Consider the following 24,777-nt stretch of genomic DNA (forward strand, 5'->3'; position numbering starts at 1 on the left):
CGGGCGTTTGAAGAAGCAGCGCCGAATCCAGAAAGTTCGCCCGACCGGGCGATTTCACTTTCCCAAAACGCCCGGCCGGGCGATTCAACTTTTACATCCGTTTTTCCTTGTTTTTTAGCCCTTTTCTTGGGTTTCCAACCCTAACTATAAATATCCTTTTTGTAAGACTTTAAGGGCAGACTTTGATGAATGTTATTATGAAGACTCCTTTGAGAGCATCTCCCATGTGAGATTTCTATCCAAATTCCTACATTGTAGGTTGCTTGTTTTATGTTCATTTGGCTAAATCAAGTATAGGTATGCATTTATGGTTGTGTAGTCATTAATGTGGAGCCAATGGAGTATTTGCTTTGGGTGAAAGTAGCCTAGGGTTGCCCACATCTTTTTGTGGGAGGTCATAGGTCCTCAAAGAGGATTCCTCCTTCTTTACACTTTCTTCTCACCTTCTTTCTCTCCATCCAAAACCATTTTGAGTTTAGTTTTTGTGGCTAGCTCAACTTATCTTTACTTTATCTTTGAAAACACAAAAAAATTGAAATCAAACACCGCTTTGGGTATTTCTTGGGCACATGGAAGGTTTCCCTCACAAGGAACCTTATCATTTGGTATCTAGAGCCTAGGTGCCTACCAAGTGTTTGATTTTAAACCTCTATGAAATTTCATTTTCCTTGTTTTTCCTTATTTCTTTTGTTTTAGCCTTTGCTTGTTTATTGGTCAATTATTGTAGGATTGAGCTGATTTTTGGTGTGCATGAACCTTGAGATATGAACTATTTTCCTGAAAAATCTCAGCCAAAAATTCCATCGTTTGATAGGTCAAATTAATGTGTGAAGTTGCTACCCTGTTTTGTGCCCTAGTTTGACAGATTTGGGGAAAACGTAAAATCGAGGGTCCTCTTGATAACCTGCTATATTGGGGATATTTTTCCCTCATTCTAAACCCTTTAATCTTGTTATCTACTAAGTTTCATCAATTTTGGGGTTGGGTAGCCATATCAAAAAAATTCCTAAAGATCAGCCAAGAGTTACATAAATTTTCAGCTCAACTAAGTTTGTTTGTTAGCTTCCTTAGGCATTGAACCTTACTTTCACATGCTTTATTGGCTTTACTTGCTTGGTTATATTGCCTATGTGTATACCTTGATTGATTTGTCTTAGCACTTGCATTTTGGAAGTTGGATATTGAGAGTGAGTGAACCTAGCCCTCACTATATTCTAAGCCTTTTTCCGAGTGACATTGGTGAGTGAATTGGGGGTGGGATTACCAATTGGGAAGTGAGTTCTTACTAAAATCTCCCCTTCTTGTGTGTGTGAGTGTGGATTTTACTAACCCTTAGGACTAGATCCTAGTTTATTTTTATTTCTTATTGTAGGTACCATTGTGAATGCCACCTCGTACTAGATCCACCACGATGGGGGATCCGCAACCGGGTGCGAGCACGAGTCTTAGTGTGGCGGGGGATGAGTTGAAAAACTTGATGGAAAAAATTATGACGGATTTGAGGGATCTAAAAGAAGGCCAAACCACAATGCATGTCACTCAAGATGCTATGTTCGGGGATTTGAAGGAACTCAAGGTGAACCAAGCATCCATCCATGAAAACCAAACTTTTCTCCACGACGAGCTCAACGCTTTGAAGGCCGTGCGACTATCAAGGTCAAACACCCCTAGGAGCAATCACACACATCATGATGCCTCCGAGGGGAGTAATGGAGAGGAAGAGCCATATGGTTGGTACGATCATGGGGGGCGTGGGGGACAAGGAGGAGGACGGAATGGGAATAGGAATGGTAGGTTCGGGAACATGATGGGTGGAAGAGGGAATGGAAACATGGGGCACCATGGGTGGAATGGTAGGCATGGAAGATATAGAAACTATGAGGAGGAGATGGAGCCGCGGTATGATGATCCCACCAAGTCTATCAAGCACACATTTCCCGAGTTCCACGGCAAGTTTGATCCCGAGCCCTACTTGGAATGGGAGTCACAAATGAGCAAAATTTTCTCACTCCATAACTTTTCGGAAGGTGATAAGGTGAAGGTGGCAATAGCCGAGTTTCGTGGCAATGCGGATACATGGTGGAATGATACGATGAGGAGGAGAAGGATGGTTAGGGGAGGGGAAGTGGGTTCGTGGGCGGAGTTGTGTGAGCTCATGAGGACTACCTTTGTACCAAAGTCCTATTTCCTCCGACTTCGAGGGGAGTTTCAAGATTTGAAGCAAGGGACGAAGAGCGTAATGGAGTACTACTATGAACTCCTATCATTGATGAGCAAGGTAGGGGTGGAGGAGCGAGAAGAGGCGACTCAAGATCGATTTATCCATGGCCTTAACATCAACTTGAAGCACAAGGTGCAAGTGGAGGCATTGAGGGGAATTTCCTTGGATGAGGTGATTGGGTTTGCCGACACTTTTGAGAGGCAAAGTAAGGAGTTGGTTTCTAGCCGGGCTAAATGGGCGTCTAGCCAAACCGGAGGGACGGGGACTAGCAAGTGGAGTGCTCCCGGCAAGAAGGTGGAAAACATGGCCAATCCAAACACGCAAGGGAGGCCGATCGCGAAGGCTTTACCGGGTACTCAACCTATTAAAGCTATAGCCCCTATGGAAGACAAGAAGGTTCAATGTTTCAAGTGCAAGGGGTATGGCCATTATGCACGCGAGTGCCCAAACCAACGGGTAATGGTTATCGGGCAAGATGGTAGCGTGTATAGTGAGGAAGATGAAGAAGATGGGGAGGGTGTGGGCACTAAAGAAGTGAGCCCGGACACCGACATAGCTTTTTCTAGTGGCGAAGAAGAAGATACACCCTTAAGGGCTATGGTTGTACTCCGAATGCTCAATGTACAACCCAACCTTGAGGAGCATAAGGAGCAAAGGTGCAACATCTTTCATATGAAGTGTAAGGTGAAGTCCAAGACGTGCTTGGTCATCATAGATGGAGGGAGTTGTACAAATGTGGTGTGTGACCGGTTGGTGGCCAAGTTGGGATTGAAGGTACTTAAACACCCAAACCCCTACAAATTGCAATGGTTAGGGGACTCCGGAGAGTTGAGGGTGAAGGCTCAATGTAAAGTTCCATTGAAGATTGGAGAAGTTGAGGAAGAAATCCTATGTGATATCATTCCTATGACGGCATGTCATGTTTTGCTAGGGAGGCCATGGGAGTTTGATAGAAGGGCCTACAAAAATGGCTTCACGAATGAGTATTTCTACATGCTCAACGGGTTGAAGGTTCGTTTGAAGCCATTGCTACCTAGTGCCGTGTTTGAGGCTAGCCAACATCTACAAAAGGAAAGAGAGAGAGAGATAGGGAAAAAAGGCTAGTAGAAGAATGTGAGCTAAAAAAGCCAAGTGAGAGTGGGGGTGGTGAGAGAAAAATAAAAGCGCCCAAAGGAGAGCACCCACAAACAAGAGGGGGAAAGGAATGTTTGATAGCTAGTAAAACCGACCTTGGGTGGGCACTAAACAATCACCTCTCCGTTCTCCTCGTGGTCCGTAAGGATTTGTGCTTAGCTACTAACCTTGACCCGTATCCTTTGATTGTCCAAAGTGTGTTGCAGGAATTTGAAGATGTATTCCCGGAAGAACTCCCGAGTGAACTCCCTCCCATGAGGGGGATCGAGCATCAAATTGACCTTTTGCCGGGATCATCACTCCCAAACCGGGCCGCATACAAGGCGAACCCCAAGGAGACACAAGAGCTACAAAGGCAAGTCGAGGAACTCCTTGCCAAAGGTCTAATTCGTGAATCTCTATCTCCTTGTGCCGTACCCGTCATTCTTGTACCTAAGAAGGACGGAAGTTGGAGGATGTGTGTAGATTGTAGGGCAATTAACAAAATCACCATCAAATATAGACACCCTATACCTAGGTTAGACGACATGTTAGAGGATCTTTGTGGCTCTATATGTTTCTCTAAAATTGATTTGGCTAGTGGATATCACCAAATTCGCATGAAAGAGGGAGATGAATGGAAAACCGCTTTCAAAACCAAATTTAGCTTATATGAATGGCTTGTGATGCCTTTTGGTTTAACTAATGCCCCTTCTACATTCATGCGTTTGATGAATCATGTACTTCGTCCTTTTATTGGGAAATTTGTGGTGGTATATTTTGATGATATCTTGATTTATAGTCGTAGTGTTGAAGAGCATGCTAGTCATCTTAGGAATGTGCTTGAAGTGTTGAGAATGCATACTTTATATGCCAAGTTGCCTAAATGCACTTTTTGTGTTGAGGAAGTTGTGTTTCTTGGTTTTGTTGTGGGAAAGGAAGGAGTGCAGGTAGATGAGGAAAAGGTGAAAGCCATTAGGGAATGGCCAACACCTAGGAATGTGAGTGAGGTTAGGTCCTTTCATGGCCTTGCTAGCTTCTATAGGAGGTTTGTTAGGGATTTTTCCACAAAAGCTTCACCCTTGAACCACCTTATCAAAAAAAATGTTGAGTTTAAGTAGGGGGAGGAGCAAGAGAGAGCGTTTAGTACTTTGAAAAATGACCTCACGCATGCTCCCTTACTAGCACTCCCTAATTTTGATAAAACTTTTGAACTTGAGTGTGATGCAAGTGGTGTGGGGATCGGGGGAGTTCTCATGCAAGAGGGTAAGCCCATAGCTTACTTCTCGGAAAAACTAAATCAAGCCCAATTGAACTACCCCACATACGACAAGGAGTTGTATGCTATAGTCCGTTGCCTTGAGAATTGGCAACACTACTTGATGCACAAGGAGTTTGTGATACACACAGATCATGAGTCTATTAAGTTCTTAGGAGGTCAACATAAACTTGATAAAAGGCATGCTAAATGGAGTGTTTTCCTAGAGACTTTTCCCTATGTCATTAGGTACAAGAAGGGAAAGGACAATGTGGTTGCCGATGCTCTTTCTAGGAAGCCTTTTGAGACCTTGCATGATGGCACTTTACTTGTGAGTGATACCGTGTGTTTGAGAAAGCGTGTGCTTACTATGTGTGCCTCCAAATATGTTGGATTTGAGTTTATTAAAGACCTTTATGAGCATGATCATGACTTTTCTTCTATTTACGGAGCTTGTGAAAAAGGTGCTTTTGATAAATACTATAAGTTGGATGGCTATCTTTTTAGAGAGAATAGGTTGTGCATACCTTCATGCTCTTTGAGAAACTTGTTGATTAAGGAGGCTCACCTAGGGGGCCTAATGGGTCATTTTGGGTTGCTTAAAACTTTTGACATACTAAGTGAGCATTTCTTTTGGCCTTGCATGAAGAAGCATGTTGAAAAGTTTTGTAGTAGTTGCTTAGAGTGTAGGCAAGCCAAGTCTAAATCTAACAATTATGGTCTTTACACCCCTTTGCCTACTCCTACACATCCTTGGGTAGACTTGTCCATGGACTTTGTTCTAGGTCTCCCAATGTCTCCTCGGAAAAATGATAGCATCTTTGTGGTGGTGGATAGGTTTTCCAAAATGGCTCACTTCATTCCATGTCGGAAGACAAGTGATGCCAAATTCATTGCTAGTTTATTTTTCAAGGAGGTTGTAAGAATCCATGGGGTCCCGAGAACTATTGTAAGTGATAGAGACGTCAAATTTTTGAGTTTCTTTTGGAAAACGCTTTGGGGTAGGATGGGCACCAAACTTCTTTTCTCTACCACCGCACATCCCCAAACGGATGGTCAAACGGAAGTTGTAAACCGCTCATTGGGAACTCTTCTCCGTGCCTTGGTTTTTGAAAATAAAACTTCTTGGGAAGAATGTTTGCCTATAGCCGAATTTGCTTATAATAGGACCATACATTCCACCACCCAACAATCCCCTTTTGAGGTTGTCTATGGTTTCAATCCACTCACCCCGTTGGACTTGTCCACGGCCGATTTGCCTTTGTCTTATATGGTTGATGTAGGTGGGATGAAGAAGGCCAAGTTTGTACAAGACGTGCACACTCGAGTGCAAGAACGAATCCGCAAGATGGGGGAACAAGTAGCTCAAAGGGTGAACAAAGGGCGAAAGAAAATGTTGTTCAACCCCGGAGATTGGGTGTGGGTACACTTTCGGAAAATACGTTTTCCGGACAAAGCAAGATCCAAGCTTGCCCCGCGAGGGGATGGCCCATTATGGTCCTAGAGCGTGTGAACGACAATGCCTACATCATTGATCTTCCCGGTGAGTATAACGTGAGTTGTACTTTTAATGTGGCTGACTTGAGCCCGTTTGATTTTGTAGGGGACGACCCAGATTTGAGGACAAATCATTCTCAAGAGGGAGAGGATGATACAAACGGGAAGTCCAAGGCCCGGGCTGACCCGACCACGACTCCCCTTAAGCTGCCCGGAAGACCCGTCACGAGATCAATGAGACAAAGGCTTCGGGAAGGCGTTTCAAACTTCATTAGAAGGGGAATGGAGGAGGCAGATGGAATGCCCGGTCGGGCGAATCCACACCTCCAAAACGTCCGACCGGGTGTTTGTGCGCTGAGCATCGTCCACAGTCCAGAAAGTTCGCCCGACCGGGCGATTTCACCATCCCAGAACGCCCGACCGGGCGTTTGAAGAAGCAGCGCCGAATCCAGAAAGTTCGCCCGACCGGGCGATTTCACTTCCCAAAACGCCCGGCCGGGCGATTCAACTTTTACATCCGTTTTTCCTTGTTTTTTTAGCCCTTTTCTTGGGTTTCCAACCCTAACTATAAATATCCTTTTTGTAAGACTTTAAGGGCAGACTTTGATGAATGTTATTATGAAGACTCCTTTGAGAGCATCTCCCATGTGAGATTTCTATCCAAATTCCTACATTGTAGGTTGCTTGTTTTATGTTCATTTGGCTAAATCAAGTATAGGTATGCATTTATGGTTGTGTAGTCATTAATGTGGAGCCAATGGAGTATTTGCTTTGGGTGAAAGTAGCCTAGGGTTGCCCACATCTTTTTGTGGGAGGTCATAGGTCCTCAAAGAGGATTCCTCCTTCTTTACACTTTCTTCTCACCTTCTTTCTCTCCATCTAAAACCATTTTGAGTTTAGTTTTTGTGGCTAGCTTAACTTATCTTTACTTTATCTTTGAAAACACAAAAAAATTGAAATCAAACACCGCTTTGGGTATTTCTTGGGCACATGGAAGGTTTCCCTCACAAGGAACCTTATCAAAATCAGAGTTCAAAGGTGAGACTTTGAAATTCTCACTTGACAAAAGTACAACGGAATAGGTCCTTACTAAACGACTTCATGTATGAAGACACGAATCGTAGAGAAATCCACTTGATTATCTAATAGCATCGACTCCGATCAATATTCCTTCCTCTTGACGTTTAACCTGCACATTTATAAATACATGCAAGGCTGAGTACAGGAGTACTCAGTGGACACGTGCCGAAAACAAAACATACAAATATGAGTTGTCACCCATCAACAGTATCACACGGGGTTTTTCTTAAAAAGGCCCGAGCATACTAAATTCTTTTGTGATCTTAAAAGTCCGACTGATCAGTCTAAGTTCTTGGTATTCCCTCCCTGTCTGAGAAACTCGTGCCGTGAAGGTGGCCACCTTCAACAAACACCCTCGCCGGCCAACCTCTCTCTAGGATGGCTCACAGCGCTCGTGCACGTCATTCCGAATAGGATTTGCGGTCCTATTGGGAACCGAATTCGTTACTAAACTTTTGGCATCGCCAAACTCTCGGCATATAGCCTTCATAGACAGGTCTCAAAAACAAATATTTTATGGCGTGACAACAACTTTAAAAGAGATGATCACATCTTCATTTTTGAGAAAAGATATTTCATAACTTCAAAACATTTGCTTTATATCCACACTATAGTGCTGGATATTAAAAGAAAGCCCACCTCGTATGCTTATCTCCAATTAAATTCCTCGTGAGGCCTCACTTGCCCTTGAATATTTTCTCCCTTGAAAATAAATAGCGCAGTACGCTAATTAGTACTTGACTATTTCTCTTGAGAAAAGAATGTATGCATCCTATTGGATAGCACCTATATCTTAGTCTTGTCTTATAGGATTCTCTTAATCCTATCTCGGGCTTCACTACTCTGCAGAATTTATTTATTCACTTTACTAACTTTGGAGAAATTCTATTTTCACTAAAATAAATATTTAGTCACTTATTTAATAAAATATGGATTCTTGGAAAATCCCTTTCTTAAATCTTTTCTTAAGATTCTTCTTAAGGCCGCCCATGGCGTCGCGGGGCGACGCCGGTCGGCCCTTCGCATCTCAAACTTTAATATTTCCAAATTCCGGGAACTTGATAATTTCCCCCTCTCTCCTTTTTTTTAGGAATTAATTAACTCCACCTTCGAGCTCCAAGCTTAGATCCTTAAATAAATTCTGTCTCGACCGAATAAACTTCCGAGCCCGACGAAGAAAATTCTCGGTCCCAACTAATTAATTAAATTTTAGCCTAGTAGCAATTAATCAAGCTCATCCCTTTAATTCTAGCTCATGTGTAGGATTAATTCCTTTTTGGCCCAACCATAATTTGCTTACTTGCCCAGCAAAAAAAAAAAAAAAAAAAAAAAGAGTGGAATGGGAGCAGGCCCAATTTCTCCTCCTTTAGCCAATCGGTGCTTCTTTCTCTCCCTCTCCCTACTTTCTCTTTTTTTTATTCAAATCCCTAATTGGATTTCAAGAAGTAGCGACGCCTCCTTTCCATTTCTCACCATCTCCGGCGTCGGCTATCTCTCTCTTTCCTCCCTTGCTTCTCCAGTTAAACTCCTTCTTCCCAAGATTTCAAAATCCCTAAATTAAGTAATAGAGCAGCAGCGGTGCTTCTTCTTCTCCGCCTATTCTCCTTTCTTCGCTGCGTCAGGGTAGTAAGCGCGCTAGCCCGCCATCGCCGTCGATCGGACTCCACCGATCCCTGGCTCTTCCTGCGGCAAAATCAGTGGCAGAGAGAGGCGTCGCCTCAATCTCGTGCTCCAGCAGTTCGCCATTCACTTCCACGGAGGCCGCACGGTGGCCCTCAGCTCCGATCGTTGTCGTCAGGCATCCTCTCGATCAAGAAGCTAAGTCCTCTCCCCCCTTTTCCCCGTTCGTTTCATTGAGTTTTGGTCGTGTCTATGCATTGTTGGGTTTTGGCCATTGTTGATTGCTCCAGAGAGAGTGTTACTGTTTGATTGACGTGTATGCAAGAACTTGTGTTTCTGGGTAACACTTGAAGTGTTCGAACCTACTGTCGATTATTGCTATTATTAAGTGATCATGCTCCTAGAATCCTAAGTTCTGGGATCCGTCCATGGGCTGCCTTATATGATGCAAGGGTATGGTGTTGTGAGGATTACCTTACTCGGAAAGCACCCTTGGTTTCTTGGCTGTCCGTTCCACTGCCGTCGCCTTGCGCCGCATGTTCCTTCCTCCGCCGCACTCCACGCCTGAGAAATTTGGGCCGAGAGAGTGTGTGTGGAGGGAAGGGCGATGGCTGCATTTATAGGCCAACTCCTTGGCTTCTTGTGGCAGAATTTTGGGGCATTGGTGATACTACTTTTGGCTATGAACTCAGCTCCCTTTTGAGCTTTATAACTATGTTAATCATGCTAAATTGGTGTATATTTGGGGCTGCTCTCCTTGGCTGTCCTTCCAGCCTTGGTGATGAAGTTTCTCTTGCTCCAATGAGCTTGGTGATGAGCTTACTTTACTGGGGCCTTTTGTCTTGATCCCCTTTTGATGAAACTTGAAACAACAAAGTTTGGCTAGCTCTCTTAGCCTTGGTTGGGTTTCGGCTGTCTTGTTTAGTGATGGTTGGGCGAATTTTTGATGGTAGTAGACGCAGGTAATAAATACAGATCACGACACAAGGAATTACGTGGTTCGATTTACTGAGGTAAATCTACGTCCACGGGAAGAAAGGAGGGCAAGATTGTATTGCTTGACCTGGTTTACCAGCTTACAAATACAGACTTGCTATATGATATTTGATGTCTAGAGAGCTTTTTTCTCCTCCCTAGTCTATCTGATCTAAGTTCTATTTATACATTGAACTAAGATCGTGGCTTGCATCACCACTAACTAGGTCGTGGCTTACATCATCACTAATTAGGTCGTGGCTTACATCATCACTAATTAGATCGTGGCTTACATCATCACTAATTAGATCGTGGATGTCGTGGAGGTCATGAGATCCTGCATGGGTCCACCACTAAATAGATCGTGTAGTGGAGGTCGTGGAGGTTCTGCATGAGTCCACTATCTCCCAGTTCGGTCGAATACTGAGACCGAACTGCTGAACTATTGCCGAGCAGCTTTTGCCGATCTGAGAGTAGAGCTTGATTGGTCGGCTTTTACCGAGCTGTAGGCTGGGGCCGAACTCTTTGGTAATGCCGAACTGATACTCTTCCTTGGGGACCGAACTGCTGAGCTATTGCCGAGCAGCTTTTGCCAATCTGAGAGTAGAGCTTGATTGGTCGGCTTTTACCGAGCTGTAGGCTGGGGCCGAACTCTTTGGTAATGCCGAACTGATACTCTTCCTTGGGCTTTGGGCTGATGGGCCGTCACTGCTATTGGGCTTGTTTAGTACGTACCCCATCATTACCCCCCCGAAAAGCGAAGTGAATCACTTCGGCGAAGCGAGTCACTTCGGCATTCTGGATAAAGGTACGGGGGAGGCTGACGTCAGGGGACGTGCCTTGCGCGTGACTGCATTAAATGCGACAGTAAAATCCGGCCGTTGAATCCTGAAAAGGTGGGAGTCGAAACGGTGCGATGATTTTGAAATCTTCTCCGAATCTGATAAATACGTCCTTTCTTCATCATTTGAACACTTTTGCTATTGCTTCTTCTGCATTCTCTCTCTTTTGCGTAAAAATTTCCTTCCGCTTTCAAGAATTTCTTCAGAATTTCTTCAGACTTTCAAAGAGTAAGAACTATGTCTTCTTCTTCTTCTGAGTCAGGTAGCGGTAGGAAAGGGGATGAGGGGTCTTCTAGCCGGAAAGAATCCGGGGAGAAGACCGTAGAGTATTTTCACAGCATCTTGAGTAAGGATACTGTGATATCCCTACACGAAAAATATTTTTTTCCTGGGGGGAAGGTTGCGATTCCCGACGACCTTCATAGGGCTGACTCGCCGCCGGAGGGTTACGCCACCGTTTATGAAGCCGGCTTGGAATGCGGGCTTCGTTTCCCTCTTCCCCCTGCCTTTGTAGAGCTGCTTGATTTTTTTCAACTCCCTTTAGGTCAGGTGATTCCGAACTCTTGGAGGCACTTATCGGCCTTTGCTGCCGAACTGCGTAGGCTAGATAAGGATCTGTCTCTGAGGGCAATCCTTAATTTCTTCCAGTTTAAGAGAAAAGGATCTTGGTTTTACTTGATCCCTTTACAGCCTTTTAGGGCCTTCTGCAAAACCAAGTGGCCAAAGTGGCAACATCGCTTCTTTTTTTATAATAGGACAGCGGCTCCGGGCTTTCCCTGGAGAGGGCCGAAGTCCGTGATTCCTCATCCTCGGTTAGAACCGTTGGACGAGCTCGAGGGCGAGCTCAATAAGATTCCTATGATTAGGAAGCAGTACCTGGAGTCTGAGCTCGTCAAGGGCGACTTCGTGTTCGACTCCTCGTCTTCGGACGAAGAGACCGAGGGTGAGGAATTCTTTTTTGTGCCTTACTGCTTTTGTGGCGAAAACTAACCTTGCTTTCTTGCTTTTTGGCAGTGAACATGCTAAATAAGATTAGCCGCAAATCCTCCGAATCTAAGGAACCGGAGAGGCCGAAAACCAGCAGCTCGGCTTCTGATGCCGAGAAGAATCCGAAGAGGCAAAAGACCTCTTCGGATCCAAAGAAGCCGGAGTCGACTTCGGCAAGGGGGAAGGGGAGGATTCAGAAACCCCCAAGAGCGCCAGAGAAAGACGTGGTCTTGGCGCCTCCTTCGGAACATATCTGTGAGCCCTTTTTATGGCCCACGGACTTCGCCGAGGTGAATTCTCTTCTTGATTTTCTGGCCTTGCTTTATTCCTGTATTTTTTGTGGCCCCTCGGTTGACTTTTTCCTTTTTCCATTTTCAGAGGAACGATATGCTCTCCAAGCTCGTCGCCGTTGAACTCTCCAAAGCGTCCAACGATTATGCTGAGATGCAGAGGAAGTTGGCGGCTGCTCGTCACCAGGCCGAACAGGCTAAGGCAGACTTTGAGAAGGCCAGAGCTGCTAGGATCTCGGCCCAGGATGAAGCCCAGTTTGCCAAAAACCAGCTCGTCATCCAGCGAGAGCAGACGAAACGGAGGGATGCTGCCGCCGTGGTTGCCCAAGGGGAGGTTCTCCGTGCTTTCGCGGAGAAACTCTTTTTGAGCAATCAATTTTCGGCCTTTGTCGGTGATCTGCTGAAACTGATGACCGATAATGCCGAGCAGGGGCCCGAAGTCGTCCTGCCGCTGTACGGCCGAGAGATAGCAGCTCGTCTCCAGAGTCTGCCGCTCCTTGAGGAGCTTGCTTCGTCCTCGGTCCTGCTTTCTGCTGACCGAGTTCGTAGTTGCCGAGCTGACCGGGACGAGAATATGGAGGCTATCTTTGCCTCCTTAGGGCCAGTTTCACCCGCTCCAATTTTCCACGGAGAGGGTGAGACCGAGCAGCTTGATCAGCAGACCGGAGACAGGCAGGCCGAGCAAGAGGTGCTGCTGATCGGTGATGGGGGCACCGAGCAGGCTGGGGGGAGCAGGGAGGCCGAGGCTGAAGCTGAGGCAGACAAGGAGAAGGAAGCTGAACCTCACCGAGGAGCCGGAGACGAAGCTGGCGGAGTATGATTTCGTCTCCCTTCTCTTAGTTTAGTTTCTTCCTTGTTGTAAAATGGCCTTGAAGCCCTCCTTGTGTAAAAAATTTTTTTTCTTATGAATGAAAAAATTCTTCTTTCTGCACTTGTGTCTTCGTATAGCTTTTCGTACTCTCTTTTACTCCTGTTGTGGTTTACTACCTGCTCAGTAAACTGAAATGCCGAACTGACATAGGCTGCTTTGTATTCTTAACTCTTAAGGAGCTAGAGGTACTTCACTGGAAGCGGCTGTACTCTTCTGCTTTAGACGAAGCTGAGAAAAAAGCCATAGCTGACCAGATGAAGAATGACGAACTCTTGGCTTGTTTAGTGAAGCTGGAGGCCGACAATAAGGACTTAGAGTCCGAAAAGAAAGATCTGGAGGCCGAGCTGAACACTGCCGTCGCTGAGAGGACTGCGTATGAGGACTTCATCTGCAGGCGCGGGGGAATGACCATCTCTGAAGTTCAGGAACAAGTTGACGAACTGTGGGAGGAATATCATGTACTCCGGAGGAACAATGCGCTGGAGAGCTCGGCTTGCCAACAAGTCGTGAAATCATTGCGGCGCTGGGCTTCTCGGTACGACATCATTCTTTCCCGGCGTCCCTCAATCGAGAGATTCCTTAGGCATTTCCCGCCAACAGATGGTCGCACTCCAGCTCAAACCCCTGATTCACTTGCTCAAAACCCTACTCCAAGTCAGCAACGAACTCAGGAACAGCCGGAAACGTCAAGACGAGAACGGACTCAGGAGCAACCGGAAACGTCAAGACAAGGACGGACTGAAGTTCGTAGAGGAGCTGTGATTATGAGTGAGCAAGATCAACAAATGCTTCGTGAAGAGACTCTTCGCCGCCGAGGTGCTAGAGCTTCCCGGGCTCAGGGAAGAGGCGGTAGGTCGATTAGAGCATCTCGTCGACCTGCTTATTCTTCAGCTGCCGAGAACACCCGAACTCGGCTTCACGAGGATTTTTTGAATAGGTGGCTCAACTTTAGCAACCGTGGACAGTAGAATAGTCCTTTGTAATAGCGTAACGCCTTCTCGTAGGGCAGCGGAGTTGTATGCCGAACAAGTTTTAATAAATGAAATCTTCATTTCGCTTCTATCACTGCGTATTTACAGCTCAGCGAAAAAATTTCATCGTGCTCGTCCTCGGTCTTATGAAGTAAACTTCTTTGACCGGACTCGTCCTCGGTCTTATAAAGTAAGCTTCTTTGACCGGACTCGTCTTTGGTCTTATGAAGTAAACTTCTTTGACCGGACTTGGTCCTCGGTCTTATGAAATAAACTTCTTTGACCGGACTCGTCTTTGGTCTTATGAAGTAAACTTCTTTGACCGGACTCGTCTTTGGTCTTATGAAGTAAATTTCTTTGACCGGACTAAGCTTGTGTCCTAATTTGGCGAGTTTTATCGCTCGGATCGGACTTTCCCTTGTCCTAATTCGGCGAGTTTTATCGCGTGGATCGGACTTTCCCTTGTCCTAATTCGGCGAGTTTTATCGCGTGGATCGGACTTTCCCTTTGTTGCAGTTCGTTTCAGACGAACTGCTTGTTTCTTAAGCTGAATTGTGGTCTTGTATCCTCCTTAGAAGCTTGGACTCACAATCGTTGGCTTATACATGTTCTAAAAAGGGGATCAGCCTTCGAAGAACAAGATACCTCAGTAACATTTGTAAGAGACGACACGCACATAGACAGACAAAACGCACATAGACAAACAAAACGCACATAGACAAACATGAAAAACAAGTAAAAAACAAAGAAAGCACATACCCCTAGGACCGAACTAGACACAAGACTGACTGACCGGACTGTCTCTTACAAATGGAACTTCTTGAGGTTGGAAATGTACCATGTTCGGGGTACTTGTTCTCCTGACATGTGAGTCAATTTGTAAGACCCTTTGCCGAGGACTTCTGACACCCGATATGGACCTTCCCATGTGGGTTCGAGTTTGCCCAGCTTTTCTGCTCGGCTTACTTCGTCGTTTCTCAAGACGAGATCTCCCACTTGAAATTGCAGCTTTTTCACCATTTGGTTATAATACCGGGCTACTTGCTCCTTGTACTTGGCTGCTTTTATGCAGGCCAATTCTCTTCTTTCTTCGGCCAGATCTAGTTCGGCTCTCAGTCCGTCCTCATTCATTTCTGAGGAGAAATTTAGAGTTCGGGGACTGGGTACACCGATCTCAACCGGAATCACGGCGGGCGGGCGGCTTCTCAGGATTGAGACGTGGCCCCAATCGGTCTTGCACCGGAGTCCTTTGAATCCTTTCAAAAGGAGTTCGGCGAGGATGTCCCTGATCGCCAAAAGGAGTTCGGCGAGGATGTCCCTGATCGCTATGATCGGGCTTCCTCTCGTCTCCTCGGGATGAGCTGTCTAAAGACCGTTTGCGACGGTCTGCCTCATCGGCACGGGAGAACTGGTCCGCAATGTCCCACATCTCTTGAGCTGTTTGCGGACTGCATTCCACGAGCTTTCTGTAGAGAGCTCCGGGCAGGATTCCATTTTGGAATGCCGAAATGACAAGTAGATCATTGAGATCATCTACTTGTAGGCATTCCTTGTGGAATCTCGTCATAAAGTCGCTGATCTTTTCGTCACGACCTTGACGTATAGAAAGCAGCTGAGCCGAAGTGCTTCGGGCTTCCGCTTTCTGAAAGAACCTCCTGTGGAAAGCATCCATTAGATCCCGGTAAGATCTAATGCTGCCTTGGGGGAGGCTATCGAACCACCTTCTTGCGTTCCCGATAAGCAGCTCGGGAAACAGCTTGCACATATGGACCTCATTGAGACCTTGGTTCGCCATGTTATACTGATAGCGTCCCAGGAAGTCATGAGGACTCACTAACCCGTCATAAGTCATTGACGGAGTTCGGTAGTTCTGTGGCAAGGGAGTTTGGGTGATATCGTCCGAGAACGGAGTCTTCAATGCTCCGTACATGGCGAACCCGACATCTCTTCGGTATGGAGGAGATGGAGTTCTCCTGTGATTCCGGTACCGAGGAGGAACAGGAACATGTCGGGGTTGAGGATTCTTCTTCCTGGAAGACACGGCACTACTGCGGTAGTGACTTTCATGTATGGATGAGGAGGGAGAATCCACCGTTTTCGTCTCAGGCTTTTGGCCTGTTTGCAGGAATGTTAAGAATTCATCCTGCTTCTCGGCCAAAAACAACTTGACAGCCTCGTTCAAATCGGGCTGCTGGGAAGACTCGGTGCGATGAGTCTTTGAGCGGCTTGTTCCTTCTCCGTGAGAACTGGAAGTAGATTTCTCCCGAGGCTGTTTTCCAGATCTGCGGGCTGGACTAGCTTCCTCATGGTTATCACGGACGGAAGCACGGGTATTATGTGATCTGGTATGCATTTTTTTGGTGGAAGAGGATCAAAAACTCGCTTTTATCACAGATTTGGTTCTCTGTTTCCCACAGACGGCGCCAGTGATGGTTGGGCGAATTTTTGATGGTAGTAGACGCAGGTAATAAATACAGATCACGACACAAGGAATTACGTGGTTCGATTTACTGAGGTAAATCTACGTCCACGGGAAGAAAGGAGGGCAAGATTGTATTGCTTGACCTGGTTTACCAGCTTACAAATACAGACTTGCTATATGATATTTGATGTCTAGAGAGCTTTTTTCTCCTCCCTAGTCTATCTGATCTAAGTTCTATTTATACATTGAACTAAGATCGTGGCTTGCATCACCACTAACTAGGTCGTGGCTTACATCATCACTAATTAGGTCGTGGCTTACATCATCACTAATTAGATCGTGGCTTACATCATCACTAATTAGATCGTGGATGTCGTGGAGGTCATGAGATCCTGCATGGGTCCACCACTAAATAGATCGTGTAGTGGAGGTCGTGGAGGTTCTGCATGAGTCCACTATCTCCCAGTTCGGTCGAATACTGAGACCGAACTGCTGAACTATTGCCGAGCAGCTTTTGCCGATCTGAGAGTAGAGCTTGATTGGTCGGCTTTTACCGAGCTGTAGGCTGGGGCCGAACTCTTTGGTAATGCCGAACTGATACTCTTCCTTGGGCTTTGGGCTGATGGGCCGTCACTGCTATTGGGCTTGTTTAGTACGTACCCCATCATTTAGCCTATCTCCATCCCCTTCTATATTTTGTTTGGGCTTCCCCCCTATTCCCCTACTATGAGTCTATTCTAATCTCCTTTCTTGTGTAAACTTTGCAGGTGTATGCTGCCACTCTTGGAGTCATGTGGAGGGGATTTTCGAGAGAGATGGAGGGGAGATAAGAGATGAATCTATACGTCACATACTTGGTTTCACTACTAGATCTAGCAATTGCTTAGGCATTAGGCTTGGCATAGTTCTTGACCAAGTCCCAATTCGGCCACTAGCTTGATCTTAGTTCCTCTCATAGCTTAGAGTAGGATTAGTTGTTACCTTGTGTGGGAATCGAAGCATGTACAATTTGTATTTCCATCCTTCTTGTAATTGTGTCTCCAAAATGTACAAAAAAAAAACATACTTTCTTACTTTCCTTATTGAAGTAATTTCCTTGAACTTTAATTCTTCCAACGAAATACTTTATTTGATCCAACGTCGGGAATTACACTGAAGCATTTTACGCCTTCTAACGAAAATTAATTAGTCTACTAAGTTCGGCTTATCCATAGCAAAAGGGAAAGAAATTCCGGGGCGTCACAATACATCTGAGGTATTGAATTCCAAAAATGTCCTTTGGCTATTATTTTTTAGAAAAATCTGCAAGATTATTTAAGCCATGGGATTATTTTGGAGTAATAAGATGTGTGGCTGAGATTTGCTCTCTAGTTATATACTTAAAATTAGTTAAATGAGTTTTAATATGATCACTTCTCGAGATGTGATCATATTAAAACTCATATTTATGTTGATAATTTAATAACACATTATTTTGTGAACAAAATATATTATTTTTGTTAAAATTGATGTTGATATTCAATAAAATGATATTCTTCCAGCATGTACAAAATGATACTTGTAATCAATAAAATGATATTCTGTTGGTATAAAATGGTTATGTTCTATAAAATAAAATTTTGTATGTATAAAAATGATACTATAAATGATATTTTGCTTGTATAAAATGATATTTTAGCAAAAATGATATATTTCTTCCATAAAATGATAGGGTATTAGGTTATCATCTTAAATATTGGTTATCATTCTAACGCACCCTTACTTTGATATTTGTAATTTTCAAATTCTATATATACCATCACATTTTACTTTATAATATATACTTTTAAGGATGATTAAAAATGAAAAATTGGAATAAAAACTATTGGAGTTGAAATATGAAAGATGTAGTATGTGGTTGTAGGAGTTGTGGCCTATTTGAAAAATAGAGGGGGATATTGATAAGACAGACTTAGATGTATGATATAGATAGATATCATTTTTTCCTTTTAAGAAAATAGGATTAGTAATAATTTTTAATTTTATGGCCGATTCGAACCTCCAATTATTTATCTAATGGAAAGTATCTTAAAAAATCCAAGTTATACTTCGTCGACGTCAACTAATCATGATCTAGTTTCTTGGTTATAACTTGAATTATATAGAAAATGATCAAACAATGGCTATAAGTTTGACCAGGATAAGCAATATCAATAAGAGTAGGATTAATGATATAATCTATAATCGAATGTAAAAAGCTTTACCATTTTAAACATAAGTGTGTGCACTTCCCATTAACAGTTGGTAAGACATCTACTTTTGTGACCATAGAACGAAAATTTAATCTAAAGACCATTATATTAAACTAGGAGAAAGGATATCAACGAGTAAAAAAATGAACTGAAATTTTTTTCTCAATTTCTCAATTTACTAGGTTTGATGTCATAAAGGGAATCGGCATCTGTCATTTGTTCAACAAAGAAAAATAAACATGTTCCTGAATAATTTTTATGTTCCACAAAAGTAGAGAATTATGAAAGAAAAAAAAACACATATTTTAACAAAATATTGATAAAATAAAATATATAAGACAAACAAAAATTAATTAAAATATTATTAATAGAGAAGGAAGTCTATAAAGAAATTTTATGTTAAAAAATGAAAATGTACTAATTTTAAAGATGAATAAATATGATAGAAATAGACAAGATAGAATGAGTATTTAATAATGATGGTGAATGACATTCAAACATTAAATAAGAAAACTATAGATCCAAATTCACTTTAGCTTCGTTGACTTTCCCCACCAAAAAAACTGATAAACTACTTCAGGTATTCATATCTAAGGGCATCATTAAAGGACTATTTTAGGATGCAACGGCCGCAACCTAGCGCACGGCGTGCCTCTTGGTGGGGCTGGCGGTGCGGGGTGGTGCTCGCCACTCATTGTTAGCTCGACGCAACACCGCTAGGTAGGGTGAGGGAAATGAGGTATGAATTTTTATTTTCTTTAATTCAAAAAATTGATGGTGGATTTTCAGCAGACATTAGTTTACTGTGATTAGGGCATTAGGGTTTAAAATTATCTGATACGTATATAATTTGAAAATACACAGATTAGGATTTAAAATGATCTTATTGATTTTATAGTATAACTAAATTAGTATTTTAAATATAATGAAAAATTACTTAATAAAAGAATATTTAATTAATACTAATATATTAATTAAATATCTTAATTCTTACTTAAATTAAAATATAAATAGTGTATGTAGTTTGAGACTTACTGAAAGGCTTTGCTCTTTTTGCTCGTTATTGCTGTCATTGGATTACTCAAGTTGATTCGTCAAACTGATCCAGCTGGCCAGATGTACGCCTTCTACCTGCAAAATGCCGGTAAGTGGATCCAATGGAGATTCAGACTGATCATCCTAACTAGATCCGACTTGAGTGATAGCTCAAAAGCGCCTTCAAAACCTTAACCCACAATACTACTCCCTCCGTCCCGAGTTACTTGCACTATTTTCCTTTTTGGGTGTCCCAAGTTACTTGCACTCTTTCCATTTTTAGTAAAAATTAGAGTTCCCTTATTACACTTAATTAAGCTAATTTAATAACATTTACATTAATTAACAACCAACCCCACCAACCCCAATTCATTTCTAATTTACGTTTCTCTCTCTTCTGTGCAAATCCTAGAAACTCCTCCATTCTTCTGTAAATCCTCAATTCTTTTCCGTCCACCACGATCCTAGAAAAACGTCTCCAACTATCTCTCTCTGTAAATCCTCCATTCTTCTCCATCCACCAGTCGAAGTATCTCTGGCACCCATGTCAGATTCGTCACACGGACGAATCATCTCCGGCACTACCACGTTCGAGTCGTCGAACAGAAAAACGGCCTCTGGCACCGGCGTCTCAGAGTCGTCAAACACCGTCTCCTGCACCACCGTTTCCGATTCATTCACTGAAACAATTGGATCGGACCTCAAACTTTCAGAATCAGAAATTGGGACTGTAATAGCTCTTCTGAAAAGAGATCGATTCACGTTTCAGGAACAATGGTGTCCATCTTGGACACCGTTGAGAGAAGAGACGGGGGGACGATATGAACAAGAGAAGAACGATCCCACAGAGATGATGTGTTTAACATTGATTGCGGACACGAATGGAAATAGTTGCTGTCACGCTTCACTACGGTGGGTTAAGTTGAGATTCTTCACTTGAGAGACTGAACTAACTAAACTGATCCACTTGTAAGACGAAATAAAATCTACTTGATCAATCCCTTGCAAATCGTACTATAAAGTAAAACTTTTCTAACGACTTCATCTTCTTCTCGGAATCAACTAAAAACACAGAGTATAATCAGATCCGAGCATTTACGAAGAACAACTCATCATAACAACTTGTAAATTGAAATATGATCCTAAGATCTAAACGACACTTTCGTTAATAAGAAACTAACCCATGATCACACAGAAATTCCAAGTCATCTATTAGATCTAAACATCCTAAAACATTTCATCCATAATATTTTTCGCAACTAGACAAAACATAAATCGAAGACTCAGCTCTACTCAAATCAAACCACAGCAAAACATTTGAGCTCAGATATGCATCGTAAATATGAAATCGAAAGTATATCAGAGAAATTATGCATAACAACATAGAAATCCAACAGAAATGAGATCATGACATTAAAATAATGGATCAAAAACATCAAGAGTAGCAACAAAGGCATAAGCAGAAAGTAGACAAAGAAAATAGAAATTGTTTCATCACTCCTTCTCGAAGCGGGATTACAGAACCAAAAGATGATAAAACAAACACTAACACACTGCTAAACTTAAACTAAACTAAGAACCAAGTGTGTATGTGACGAAATTCCGAAATTTGAGTAGATTAAGCTGCCAATTCAGCCCTAGAAGAGAGCTGAATTCTAATGAGTGTGTCTCTGTGTCAATGCATCTCCCCCCACCCCGCCCGCCCGCCGCGCGTCCTATGGCACTCGGCTTCCTATTTATAGAGAGGCGTAGGGCTCTTATCCCTAAGGTACCGTCCTCTCGAATTGTCCTTACTGCCCTTGGCTTTTGGTGCGGTTTTTTTAGCTCCATCTTCTATGCGGGACTTCGGCTAGCTCCATTTGGTTGCTGAATTGATCAGTTTGCATAGCAAAGCACCTCCTTTTCCTTGATCCGCTTGTCCGCCCAATTGATCAGTTCATCCTTCGAATATGGCGGACTTTCACACACACCTTGCTCACATTTGCACGTTAGTATCACAGAATTGGGTGCATTTTATCAAGGAACACATGCATGAAACGAGCCTCATCACTTACCAAAATAGAAAAGTGCAAGTAATATGATACAGGGGTAGTACAATTTTTTTGGCATTATGCATAGTAAACTTAGGACATTATGTATATTGACTAAGGACACCATAATAATGCAATGCAAAGTATTAATCTATAAGTCATCATAGATAAAAATTACAATTCTGTGCGTGAGTCGTTTTTTTATTGGGAGGTTCCATTATAAGTAAATCATTTTCATTTTTAGCATAAAGTCATCTCTTTTACTTTATTCTCCACACACTTTATTCTTTCTTCTCTTCTTTTTCTCATCTCATACTTTACTCTTTCCATTTTAACTTATTTAAATATCATTCCTTAAATCTCGTGCCCAAAATAAGTGTTTCGCTTATCTTGGGGCGAAGGGAGTAAGAACTACTGTAGAAAATTATTTTTAAGTTCTAGAATTACGAAGATCTATGATAATTGCATATTCGATGATGATAATAGCTCACGAATTTGGATACCAAGGACAACAAATATTTTGTTTTCTTTTACATAAGATAAATTACCACGAGATACAAGTATATTAAATAGTATATTGTAGATTTAATAAGAGTGAAATTGATCTCTAAAATCATAAACTTTGCCTAAAATTTGGTATTTTCCACTAACTTTAAAATTAGTATATACTATCACAAACTTTGCAATTTGTTTGGTATTTCCCACAGCATGTCTATTACTATATTTAGCTAACTTACGATGCTTTTCTTTATCATACTTGATACAATTAAATCAATTTGATTTTCAACGTGACTTTTTATACTACATGTTATGAACTTAAAAAGTAGTTTAAAATATCATAAAACGTATCACGATTGCCTACGTAAAATAAGATTTTAATGAAAATATCTTATTTGAGTGAGTTTGGGAAATACCAAACAAAATGCAAAGTTTTTTATATTATAGACCAATTTCAAAGTTCATGGGAAATACAAAATTTAGACAAAGTTTATGGTTTAAGAGACCAATATCCCTTAATAAAATTACTCCCTCCGTCCCCAACGAGTATGAACTTTGGGTTTGACACGGGTTTTAATGCATTATTGGTAAAGTAAGAGATAGATAGATAGAGAAAGTTTATTAAGTATTGTTAGTGGAAAATGAGTCTCACCTTAATAGAGAGAAGAAAGTTTCCAAAATTAAAAGTTCATATTTTTTGGGGACGGGCGAAAAAGGAAATAGTGCATACTCTTTAGGAACAGATGGAGTATAAAATTGACCCAACTGATTCGTTTATGTTTGAGCATATCCAGATATAATACTCCCTCCGTCCAACATGAATATGCACTCTTTCCTTTTTAGTCCGTCCCATAAGAATATGCACTTTCCAATTTTGGAAACTCTTTTCACTCTAATGAGGTGGGACTCATTCTCCACTAACAATACTTTAATTATTATTTCTCTCTACCTCTCTCTTACTTTCCCAATTTTACATTAAAACTCGTGCCGAACCCAAAGTGAATTTTCTTTAGGGACGAAGGGAGCAGTATTAAAAGAAGTTTGACTAGCCAACCGAATCATTTATGATATTGGTTGTGTAAATAGATCAACAATCGTGATATTTAGTAAACGATGTTAATATTATTACTTTGCTTAGGTGTATTAAAAATGCCTCGTTAAATTGTTCTCCGGTATTTTTAAATAAGAAAATTACTATTAGAGAATGTGAGTAGAATATATATTTTATTTTTAATATTAATTTTATAGTAATAAATTATTGATACAATGAATTAATAGAATATGAAATTCATTTGTAAAAATCAGAAAAATAAAATCAGATATTTTATTTCAATATGGACATTCAATGTTTGACATAGAGGGTAGAGTCCTATTAGAAGAGAGAGAATTTGAGACAAGAGTTCACACGACGTGGGATGGTTTATGACTTTATGTCAACAATAATATAATATTAATTATAATTGTATTAATTTTAAGTATCGTGCGAAAAAAGTGTGGTATGGAATTTACCCTCCTATGAGTAATAAGTAGCCAATTCTTATTTTAATTATAGATATTTAAAATTTATATACAAATTGAAGTCTTGTAGAAAAACAAAATGCTTCAAACTATAATACATATGACTTAATTTTGGGTAGTTAGTAGTTCACTAGAAGCCTAAATTCATCATTTACTACGTAAAAGATCAACGGTCAACATTTATAATTGTTTCCCAAAATGCAAATGAGTATAATGTACGAACCCTTTAAAACAAATTCTAAGTTAGCGGTGCAGCGTAATAAACACAGATTTTGCATATTTTTAAAGTTTAAATTTGACCAGTTTTGAATACTACTCTCTCCGTCTCAATAAATATGAAACATTTAGTTTCCGGCATGAGATTTTATATATTGTTGTTTTGTGAGTTAATGAAGAGAGAGTAAAGTAAGAGAGAATAAAGTAAGAGAGAAGAAAAAGTAGAGATAATGTTATTTTCAGTTTAGGAAACGTTTCATTTTTAGGACAACCCAAAAAGGAAAATGTTTTATTTCTAATGGAAGAGAGGGAGTATGTGTTAAGAAATTGTGATCACAAAAACGTCCATAGTCTCATATTCCTTTCCCTCCCCCTGTCTACCTAATCAGCTTGTCTGTTTGTCAAGATAACTTCTATCCTTCCAACTGTTGGATTCACTCAGTCACTCAATCCTCACCAGAATTGTTAGGACCATTCACTCATTCGTTTTGCCGTACCATTGATGCTGCGAGAATCACCAACTTAGGACAGTTCCTTAAGGTTTTTTATCAGGTTGTAATGGGGCTAAAAGGGTGTTATGTGAGATAAGGTGGAAGGGTTCTAAGTTCTTAACAAATGATAAACTCAATTCTTTTTGTGAACATGTGAACTCAGAGAAAGAACCAGGACAACCTCCATGTTTATTCTGACTGTTTCCCAAAAGATGATCATATATTCTTTTCTCTTTTTTTTTCTTAGCCATTCTATCTTTATACACTCTTTATCCTTCTCTTTTTTTTCCAGGACCCTGTTCTATGATTCCTGCCCTTTTGTTTATTTTCTAAGGTTTCTCATTATTGTGGATCAAGTTTGCATAGACCCTTCCCTTCTTGCTTAAAAGCTTATTCATTCTTCTTTCTTCTTTTGTTTTCCTGGGTACATACTTCCTCACATTTTATCAGATCAGCCAGCCTATTTTTTTTATCCCAAATTGGTGAGTTGCCTCAGCCCTATCCCTTTTGATCACATTTGGGCTTCGAGGTGCATTCTAGTGGTTGCCCTTACAATGAGGCTGGTCATGGTTTGAAAGAATTTAGGCTCAACTAGTTATTCCCTAATGCCT

General features: G+C 41.8%; 1 protein-coding gene across 1 annotated transcript; it reads left to right on the forward strand.

Moving 5' to 3' along the window:
- Nucleotides 1–1,807: 1,807 nt before the first annotated feature.
- Nucleotides 1,808–3,301, forward strand: LOC121764271 (the record flags this gene model as incomplete). Its single annotated transcript, XM_042160318.1, has 1 exon — nt 1,808–3,301. A coding segment is annotated over exon 1 (1,494 nt), but the record flags the coding sequence as incomplete, so codon positions are not given.
- Nucleotides 3,302–24,777: the final 21,476 nt, after the last annotated feature.

Source organism: Salvia splendens, chromosome 14 (assembly GCF_004379255.2).
Source record: "Salvia splendens isolate huo1 chromosome 14, SspV2, whole genome shotgun sequence".
NCBI classification, from domain to species: domain Eukaryota; kingdom Viridiplantae; phylum Streptophyta; class Magnoliopsida; order Lamiales; family Lamiaceae; genus Salvia; species Salvia splendens.